At 39.3% G+C, this 11203-nt stretch overlaps 1 protein-coding gene across 4 annotated transcripts in view; it reads left to right on the forward strand.

The window, feature by feature from the left end:
• Positions 1–10738, forward strand: part of LOC139758189 (cytoplasmic dynein 1 light intermediate chain 2-like) — a 391163-nt gene extending 380425 nt beyond the window's left edge. For all 4 annotated transcript variants that reach the window (XR_011714787.1, XR_011714788.1, XM_071679406.1 and 1 more), the window contains one exon: positions 9097–10738. Coding sequence is in view for 1 of the 4 variants with exons in the window: in XM_071679405.1 (XP_071535506.1) it covers positions 9097–9206 (110 nt within the window). In the remaining 3 variants the exon portion in view is untranslated. The remainder of the gene's footprint in view (positions 1–9096) is intronic.
• Positions 10739–11203: the final 465 nt, after the last annotated feature.

Genomic DNA, 11203 nt, shown 5'->3' on the forward strand with positions numbered 1-11203 from the left:
ATATATATATATATATATATATTTTTTTTTTTTTTTTTTTACTTTGTCGCTGTCTCCCGCGTTTGCGAGGTAGCGCAAGGAAACAGACGAAAGAAATGGCCCAACCCCCCCCCATACACATGTATATACATACGTCCACACACGCAAAATATACATACCTACACAGCTTTCCATGGTTTACCCCAGACGCTTCACATGCCTTGATTCAATCCACTGACAGCACGTCAACCCCGGTATACCACATCGCTCCAATTCCCTCTATTCCTTGCCCTCCTTTCACCCTCCTGCATGTTCAGGCCCCGATCACACAAAATCTTTTTCACTCCATCTTTCCACCTCCAATTTGGTCTCCCTCTTCTCCTTGCTCCCTCCACCTCCGACACATATATCCTCTTGGTCAATCTTTCCTCACTCATCCTCTCCATGTGCCCAAACCACTTCAAAACACCCTCTTCTGCTCTCTCAACCACGCTCTTTTTATTTCCACACATCTCTCTTACCCTTACGTTACTCACTCGATCAAACCACCTCACACCACACATTGTCCTCAAACATCTCATTTCCAGCACATCCATCCTCCTGCGCACAACTCTATCCATAGCCCACGCCTCGCAACCATACAACATTGTTGGAACCACTATTCCTTCAAACATACCCATTTTTGCTTTCCGAGATAATGTTCTCGACTTCCACACATTCTTCAAGGCCCCCAGAATTTTCGCCCCCTCCCCCACCCTATGATCCACTTCCGCTTCCATGGTTCCATCCGCTGCCAGATCCACTCCCAGATATCTAAAACACTTCACTTCCTCCAGTTTTTCTCCATTCAAACTCACCTCCCAATTGACTTGACCCTCAACCCTACTGTACCTAATAACCTTGCTCTTATTCACATTTACTCTTAACTTTCTTCTTTCACACACTTTACCAAACTCAGTCACCAGCTTCTGCAGTTTCTCACATGAATCAGCCACCAGCGCTGTATCATCAGCGAACAACAACTGACTCACTTCCCAAGCTCTCTCATCCCCAACAGACTTCATACTTGCCCCTCTTTCCAAAACTCTTGCATTTACCTCCCTAACAACCCCATCCATAAACAAATTAAACAACCATGGAGACATCACACACCCTTGCCGCAAACCTACATTCACTGAGAACCAATCACTTTCCTCTCTTCCTACACGTACACATGCCTTACATCCTCGATAAAAACTTTTCACTGCTTCTAACAACTTGCCTCCCACACCATATATTCTTAATACCTTCCACAGAGCATCTCTATCAACTCTATCATATGCCTTCTCCAGATCCATAAATGCTACATACAAATCCATTTGCTTTTCTAAGTATTTCTCACATACATTCTTCAAAGCAAACACCTGATCCACACATCCTCTACCACTTCTGAAACCACACTGCTCTTCCCCAATCTGATGCTCTGTACATGCCTTCACCCTCTCAATCAATATTCTCCCATATAATTTACCAGGAATACTCAACAAACTTATACCTCTGTAATTTGAGCACTCACTCTTATCCCCTTTGCCTTTGTACAATGGCACTATGCACGCATTCCGCCAATCCTCAGGCACCTCACCATGAGTCATACATACATTAAATAACCTTACCAACCAGTCAACAATACAGTCACCCCCTTTTTTAAGAAATTCCACTGCAATACCATCCAAACCTGCTGCCTTGCCGGCTTTCATCTTCCACAAAGCTTTCACTACCTCTTCTCTGTTTACCAAATCATTTTCCCTAACCCTTTCACTTTGCACACCACCTCGACCAAAACACCCTATATCTGCCACTCTATCATCAAACACATTCAACAAACCTTCAAAATACTCACTCCATCTCCTTCTCACATCACCACTACTTGTTATCACCTCCCCATTTGCGCCCTTCACTGAAGTTCCCATTTGCTCCCTTGTCTTACGCACTTTATTTACCTCCTTCCAGAACATCTTTTTATTCTCCCTAAAATTTAATGATACTCTCTCACCCCAACTCTCATTTGCCCTTTTTTTCACCTCTTGCACCTTTCTCTTGACCTCCTGTCTCTTTCTTTTATACATCTCCCACTCAATTGCATTTTTTCCCTGCAAAAATCGTCCAAATGCCTCTCTCTTCTCTTTCACTAATACTCTTACTTCTTCATCCCACCACTCACTACCCTTTCTAATCAACCCACCTCCCACTCTTCTCATGCCACAAGTATCTTTTGCGCAATCCATCACTGATTCCCTAAATACATCCCATTCTGTACTCAGTCTCTCCTGGTACTTCCTCACACAGGTCTCCTTCTCAAGCTCACTTACTCTCGCCACCCTCTTTACTCCAACATTGCATGACAGCTAGAGACTGAGTGTGAACGAATGGGGCCTTTGTTGTCTTTTCCTAGCGCTACCTCGCACACATGAGGGGGGAGGGGGATGGTATTCCATATGTGGCGAGGTGGCAATGGGAATGAATAAAGGCAGACAGTGTGAATTGTGTGCATGGGTATATATGTATGTGTATGTGTCTGTGTGTGTATATATATGTGTACATTGAGATGTATAGGTATGTATATTTGCGTGTGTGGACGTGTATGTATATACATGTGTATGGGGGTGGGTTGGGCCATTTCTTTCGTCTGTTTCCTTGCGCTACCTCGCAAACGCGGGAGACAGCGACAAAGCAAAATATATATATATATATATATATATATATATATATATATATATATATATATATATATATATATAAGAGAGAGGGGGGGGGCAAGTATACAGTCAGTTGTGGATGTTAGAGCTTGGGAAGTGAGCCATTTGTTGTTCGCTGATGATACAGAGCTGGTGGCTGATTCAGGTGAGAAACTGCAAAAGTTGGTGACTGAGTTTTGTAAAGTATGTGAAAGAAGAAAGTTGAGACTAGTGTGAATAAGAGCAAGGTTATTAGGTTCAGTAGGGTTGAAGGACAAATTAATAGGGAGGTAAGTTTGAATGGAGAAAAACTGGAGGAAGTGGAAGTGAGTCACAGGGTGGGGGAGGGGGTGAAGGTTCTGTAAGTGTTGAAGAATGTGTGGAAGCCAAGAACGTTATCTCGGAGAGTAAGAATTGGATATGTTTGAAGGAATAGTTGTTCCAACAATGTTGTATGGTTGTGAGGCATGGGCTATAGATAGGGTTGTGTGGAGGAGGGTGGACATGTTGGAAATTAGATGTTTGAGGGCAACATTTGGTGTGAGGTGGTTTGATCGAGTAAGTAATGAAAGGGTAAGAGAGATGTGTGGTAATGAAAAGAGTGTGGTTAAGAGAGCAGAAGAGGGTGTGTTGAAATAGTTTGGACACATGCAAAGAATGAGTGAGGAAAAATTGACAAAGAGGATATGTGTGTCAGAGGTGGAGGGAAGGAGGAGAAGTGGGAGACGAAATTGTAGGTGGAAGGATGGAGTGAATAAGATTTTTAGCTATCAGGGCCTGAACTCAGGAGAGTGAAAGGCATGGAAGGAATTGAATGAATTGGAATGATGTGGTATACTAAGGTTGATGTACTGTCAATGGATTGAACCAGGGCATACGAACCGTTGGGGGTAAACCTTGGAAAGGTCTCTGGGGCCTCGATATGGAAAGGGAGCTGTGGTTTCGGTGCATTACACATGATAGCTAGAGACTGAGTGTGAACGAATGTTGCCATTTTTCCTTTCCTGGCACTTCCTTGCTTGGGGGGGGGGGGGGGGGGGGGGGGGGGTGCTGTTTCATGTGTGGCAGGGTGGCAATGGGAATAGATAAAGGCAGGAAGTATGGATATGTACATGTGTCTATATGTATATGTCTGTGTACATTTTAAGTATGTGCATGTATATGTGTGTGTGTGGGCTTTTATGTATATACTTGTATGTGGGTGGGTTGAGCCATTCCTTGTGTTTCCTTGCACTAACATGGGAGATGGCGGCTAAGTAAAATAATAAAATGATCATAATGTTCTCTGATTTTCTCAGTATTATTGTACCAATAGGTTGGTGCTCAAACACCAGTTGTCCGTAGTTCTTCATTTGTTACATTAAAACTCGTCTACACAGAGGCATCATCAGGAATCTACAGAGAAAAGAAAAAGAAAGTTACAAAATTAGGAAATATGGAAAATGCAAACATTACATAAAAACACTTTGAAAAAATAGCACATAGCACATAAAAGTAAGGGAAAACACTAAAAGGAAAATACTAACAAAATCAAGAAGGGTAGTGTGAGTAACACTAAATACAACATATGAAAAGAAAAATATGGAAAAACTGTCAGTTGAGGAAAATACAGAAGAACAATATTACATGAGGATCACTGTCATTGTAAAGGATGGTTTCCAGGAGGGATTTCAACATTGATTAGTCTCTGGAAGGTCATTGCAAAACTGTTAGCCAGGATGACTTTTTTTCGTTCTTATTGAATTATACTCTAAGAATTCTTTGCTGTCCTATACTCTGGCACAGTTGGAATTTCTGCCAGGGTTGTTTAATTTGGATAATTCTCTCCATATCCTTGATGGTTTTTAGTGTTGTCTGAAGCAGAAGAATAGGCTTACATCCTGAGGAAGGTCACGTAAGTACAAACCTTTGATCAGAAGAACAAAATTCCATCTATGTCAGCAGAGGGAACTGCAGGTTCTGTAATACCTTGTGTCCTAGAATAACCTGATTGCTTGGTATGGGATTATGTTCTTCATAGATAATGTAGGGCCTAATGAATAAGATCATTTTGTTTACTTCCCTCAAAAAAAAAAAAATATGATGATTCCATGATGATGTATTTTTAACAAAGGCATGCAAAGGGGACTCCTAATGGATGCTGACCATTTTAGTGTTTTTTTTTCCCTATAAGGCAAATGCTGTGTTGCTAAACTGTGTTTCTCAGGTTCTACATTGGGCAGTCTCCCAAATGTCTTGATAGTGAACTGGAACTTTTAACCAGTGTATCTCATTTTTCCCACCTAATTAGATTTAGTCCAAAATAGGTGACATAGTTTGAATTTTAGAAGTCTCTTCAGTTTTTTAATTCTCCTCAGCTAATGTCTCAAGTTTAAGTTTCCAGCAATCTTGGTTCAGGAGCCTATGTAGAAGGTTTGGACTAAAGAAGTTATAGATATGAGTTCTCAGACTTTTCATAGCCCCAACTGTGAGGAGCCCTTGATTTTTTTTATATACTAAAAGCCATATTAATTGGCTATTAACCTGTAAAGGTTCTTCTGGGTTTAGAAGTTATGTGCTTTAGAGTTCTTTCTAGCATTGTCATGAATTATCAAGGCTAGTGATTGTATACAATTGCCTTATGGGAACTCCCTTTGATATTTGTACTCAAGTGCCCATTGGGAACTCTCGATTTACTTTTTAAGTATACTTCCATCTATGTATTTAAGGTATATTGTTATTGTCTGTCTTCAACAGCCTTATGAATCATCATGCTACCCTTGATAAAGCTTGGGAAGAACTTTTTATTATGTTCAGTGAATATGAAATGAATCATGTTGATCACTGGAGATTCTGAGAGGAACATATTCTAGTATCCAGGAATACCCATCTCTCAGCAAGGAATGCCTCTGCAGAGTCCAAAGGTACTCATTTTTGTGAACTTATTGTGCTTGTTGTAAGTAGCCATGAATTTGGAAAGGTAGCCTCCACTGGCTTTCCCATGAATTGTCCCATAGAGGGGATTATTAGGGGGGGGTTTCTTCTTTGTCCTATGCATGTCTGTAATTTGTACTTTAAGCTTGGTGTGAATGTTGGATCTGATGTGACCTTGGAATTTCCAGCATGAGGGCAAAAGTGTGAAGATAAGACTTAAGGTTGTGTTCTTGCCTTTCTTGGTGTGATGACATTTTTCTCTAAATGTCCTCCTTCATGTTCTTATATTCTCATGGCTTGTGGAATAAATTGACCTTAGGGAGGAATGTAAATGTTGAAGTAGTATGCAAAAGTCTTTCTTTGAGCATTTTCCTAGTTAGGTTTCCTTCTTTCCCTTCTTTTGAAAAGCCCTTCATGTAATCTTCCAGTTGACTTTTGTGTTCAAAGAATATTGAGGTGCTCTTCTGCTGACAGCTCGGGGATGATGATATCTTTACTGAGTGGAGTTTTGTTGATTGTGTGAGATTTAGCTCATGACTTGTGGGACACTGACTTATAAGATTTTTCTGTAGTGACTGACATGACACAGACATATAACATGCCTCAATCAAGGTCGTCTCAAGAGAAAGAAAAAAGTTATGAAGAAGTAGAAATTTATCAGGGCTCTGCAAGTGTGTGTCAGCTTGAGTCTGAATGGAAGAAAAGTTTTATGAAGAGGAAAAGACAAAAGAAGGAAGATAATTCTGCTGTTCAGCAGTTCTCAGGAAGAAGGAGGCATCATAACAGTGAAACCTTGAATGGCCAGTCTCCACTCAAGCTCTGGGAAGTGGCAGCTAGACACTTCCTGTGGGTCCAAACCTTAGGGGGGTAGGGACACATGAAGATAGCTCACAAGAACAGTGGCCATGATAATACTCATAGAATAGAGAGATCAACAGCATTTCAGTGTACAGAAAGGAAAGGTTGAAGAAAGGTGAAATAGATGGCTTTTCATTCCACTCAGATGATAGGGAGGTGGAGAATGAGCCACCCCAGATGTCTGAGTAGTATTCTATCCTTGTGTGAATAAAACCCCAGTAGATGTAACACTGCTGCTCACAAGAAAAACAATTGCGGCACTTAAACAATGCTCTGCTTTTACGAAGCAGACTTTGTGTTGTTGATTATGTGTCGTTTTCTGGACAGAGTGGAGGATATGCTTATGTCCAGGGTTAGATTGTGTTGTTTTGAAATTGAGCGATGGAAGACAAATGATTCTTGGGAAGAAATATATGGAGAAATGATATTTTAGCAATTTTAGATTTCCTGCTCCACAATGCTGCACAGGTCTGAAGTGAGAGAAGAAATATGATCAGTAAATACCCATTTTTGCCATCCTAGATAACCTATTGTAGAATGCAAAAATGGGCATGATCAAAGGCATAATACTCCCACTCGTATGGATGCGACATACTGTGTGGCAAAGATTTCTTTTCTCTTTAGTAGTATGGTGTATTATGTTATGAATCTTGGGTGTGAGGGAAGTTTCCTCATGTTTTAACCTGCCTTCACTATTTTGAACAAATTCACTCAAGCTTGTTAGTTGGCATAAATACAACTACTACCTGGCTGTGTGGTGAGCCAGCATTTCATTGGTAGTCAAGTTACACTCTTCTGACCCAGGTAGCTGTCCTTTTTGCCTCACACACACATGGACTGCTGGCAGTCTGTCAAAAAGAACATGCATTCTCTCCTTGTCACAAAGAACTCTTGATAACATTTGACTCTCACCACTCATTCTTCATAACTAAATTTTTCCTGTTAGAGCTTTATGCATTACCTTGCCTTTTGGCAAAATGGTATTATGTAGGAACATAGGTGGGAGCATTAGGTAGATATAATGTGTTGGAACTTTAGGTAAGAAATATTTGGTAGAAACATTAGATAGGAGCCTCTGCAAACACTGCACTGGAGTTGCCTTCCTCCTATGCCAGTGGCCTGTTATGGAGACTTGCCATGGCCACCCCTTTGAGGGAGTTCTTGGTGGAAACAAGTATCAAAGATATGAATAGATAGATAGATGAATACTAAGATTTTTTGCCATTATACTCAAACATTTTGAAACGATCATCTGTGGTGTGTTAAGTTTAAAGTTACCAGAAGGTCAGTTTCCTCTTACATGGCATTTCTTTTTTAGTATCTTTGGCTGTTGCTGACACTCTTTCTATCTAAATATCTGCCTGTACCCTCCATGACTGGTTCTATCTATCTTAATATCTGCCTGTTCCCTCCATGAACTTCCATCAAAGGGATAGTCATGGCAAGAGAGTCTCCACTTATCCTTGTCCTTACATGCTTCCCTTGCTTACACCATTCCATGCCTTCTTCCTCCATTTCTCTTCCTGCCTAGAATTTCTCTTCCCTCTGGGCCTTAACACCAGCCATAGCAATGCAGTAAAGTACATATACAGGGATATATACAGACCTGTTTTCTTTCATATTGACCATCTCGCATGAAAAAAAGAAAATAAAGTTAATCAGGGCTCTCCAGGTGTATTTAGACCTGATAGTTAAAAGAAGAAAGGTCATTTTAAGAGGAAAATATGATAGAACGAAGAGAATTCCATAGCTTAACTGCTGAAGTGAAGGCGGAGATATCAAAACAGCCATTTCTCAAATGGCTGGTCTCCACACGAACTATGGAAAGCTATAGTTTAGAAAGTGGCTATCACTGAGGCTTTGCTAGAATTATCTGGCACACTTGAGGAATATCTTTCAGTATCAGAGTAGTTTTTACATAGTTGCACATAATGAACAGTTTAGAATATTGTTCTGTGAAATAGGCGTAACTTTTGGTCATTAGAATGTATCATATAACAGCAGAAAGCAATCAGACATATTTTATATATTCCAGCCTGTATGAGTGAGTGTTCCATAATCTCTTGGCTTTCAGATGGAGGATTGCATGGAATCAAGGAATTTACTTTGTTCCTTTTTTTCCATAGCCATTTATATTCATCAAAATTGACTGTCATTTATTGTGATTATATTGCCAACTCAGTTCAGTGGAGGATCCAGTTATGATATGTTTCAGATTTTGCTCCATAACATTTCACATCCAAATAAATCTGGACTGAGGGCTTGAAAGATAGTGTAGACTTGGGTTGCTATGAAGTTCAGAAAAAAACTGAAGGTGGTAGACAGAAGGCCTGATAGAGAAACTTTATTTTACCTTCATTAATGCTTCTGCTGGATACATAGGCTAGCTGAATTTCCACACTCCAGACCCAAAGAGAAAAAGAAACTAGTATACCATAGGTGTCCTTCTGAACTAAAATCATTATGTACTCTCAGTGAATTACTGGAAACCATGATTTCTCCACATGTAGTGTTTATGACAGAGTGAATTGAACGTTGTGTTCATGTGAAACATTTTAGTTAATAAGTGATGAATTAAGGAATCATTTAATTTCTGACATTTTATTTTTCATCTTTATTTTGTGTGTTACAGATAAAGCTGCAATGCGATCTGATGCTGCTGCCGAATTAGACAGGTTAACACGATCAAAGAAACCAAATCCAGCAAATGCAGCAGAAACAAACAACTCTTCAGAATGTTGACTCCCATCAAGTACCATTATTGGCTGTGCTAAGGAAAGATGTTTTGGTGCCCCAGCCTGACTGTCATTGTACTGTAGTGGCCAGAAAGCAGTGCATCAAGTGGCATCCAAGACATGAGGCAATTAGATGCCTGTCTGGTTGTTACCTGCCAGATATGTCCAGGTCTCAGATGTGAGTCCCCATATTTGAGGTACAATATGGGGTAGCTTTTTCATTCCCATATGATATAAAATGCCATTTTTTCTTACCTTTCAAAGGTACCATCCTAAAAGTATACATCTAATTAGCAGCTAAAGTGTTGAACTTTTGAAAGACTTCTAAAGCAATTTCTGCTTAGTTATGCTGTGACCTATATTGAAGCAGTGTGCCTCGGAGCTTGTCACATCCCCAGGAACTTAGCGTCCGTTTATCACTAGTGGTCAAATTCTGGTGTATCAGTGAACCTAGCATAGCAACTGTGAGCCAGATGTTACTGGCATTGCATCACCTAGGCTGTGCAGGAAGGGTCTAACATCCACTAGGAGGAAGTGTGATGACCCATGAAGGGGGGTAGGGGGGAACTGGTGGGCTGTGTGTTGTGTCCTGTATCATATTTTCTTATTTATTTGTTAGTTTTATAACCATTTGCTTCCAAGCTGTTATTCTTTGGCTCTAATGTTTGTGATCTTGTTTATATATCTAAAGCTGATTACTCAGAAAGATATTTTTAAGCTTTAAGTGGAACATCATTGAGAAAGATTCATGTGAATTAAATAAAAGATTATTGATGTCAGTTGAACACTTCTTTTACTCAGGAGTCTTATGGCACTGTTTCTGGCAGTGACTACCCAGATGCTTTTCCTACTACAATGTATATTTTTCTTCTATATTTTCTTTGTTCTCTTTTTGGTATGGACTGAAATGTAAAAATCATCTGTATTCTTACTTTTCTATAGTTATGAGATGGATGAGTCCAGTCTCATATGACGGTGGGTGTGACAAATTTTGTTTTCATTATCTAATCTTATCTATAAAGCTTATTGTGGGAGGAACTCTCTAATTCAGGTTCATTTATTATTAACAGATTTGATTATATAAATGTTATATAGTTTGAATTATTGTAATTTTTCAGAATTATTGTCTCAATATTATTGATCCAAACAAATTTTGCCTCTGGTAAGGGGATTGATTTGTATCTCAAATGAATAGCACTCATATGGAGTTACTCAAATGTAGTTGAATACTAATCTGTTGATCTCTGGTTTCTATCTGGTCATTTATTGCCAAGAAGACCTGAAGGCATACAGTGTATGAACTAATTTGGTCAGTGGTCAACAAAAGGTCTTGGTAAGATGATTAATATAAAGAACTACCTAATGTAACTAAGCTTGGATATTTTTTTGCACCTTGGGTATTGTCCTGCTGCAGCTGTTTGTATCTTTGTAATATTTAAAAGCTTCTTCAAGCTGGATATGGAGGGATGTTATTTCAGGTTGCTAGCACATCCCAGGTTTAATTTAACTTTAATTAAATGCCAAAGCTTATTGATGAAATTTTTTTGTATATATATTTCCTAACCTTACCATAACATTATCTCCTTGTACGTTTCTTCTTATTGCCCTGTTATTCTCTTTTAAGTTGTAATGAATGTGTGCTTGGGCTGTTGAGGTGAGTAAGTCTGTGTATAGAAATAGAATGAAAGGAATGGTATGAAGCAGCTTTAATGAATGGGGTTACTGTTGGTCTCAAACACATTTACCAGTGGAATAAGATTGGAATAAATGATAGTAATGTTACTTCTAATAGGTTTATAATTTTTATATTGTTTGATGCTTGTAGACTGACTTTCTTCATAAGTTAGAAGCAGGTTGCTTGCCAGATATAACTTTGATTCAGCAGTATATCGTGTTAGCACAATACAGAACTGGCTAGCAAGGGTATTATACTCATGAAATGATACATAATAAAGATTATAGGATTTATATCAAATTGGTGAAGCCCACATGCTTGTTATTCAG

The sequence above is a fragment of the Panulirus ornatus genome, chromosome 29 (genome assembly GCF_036320965.1).
Source record: "Panulirus ornatus isolate Po-2019 chromosome 29, ASM3632096v1, whole genome shotgun sequence".
Lineage (NCBI taxonomy): Eukaryota > Metazoa > Arthropoda > Malacostraca > Decapoda > Palinuridae > Panulirus > Panulirus ornatus.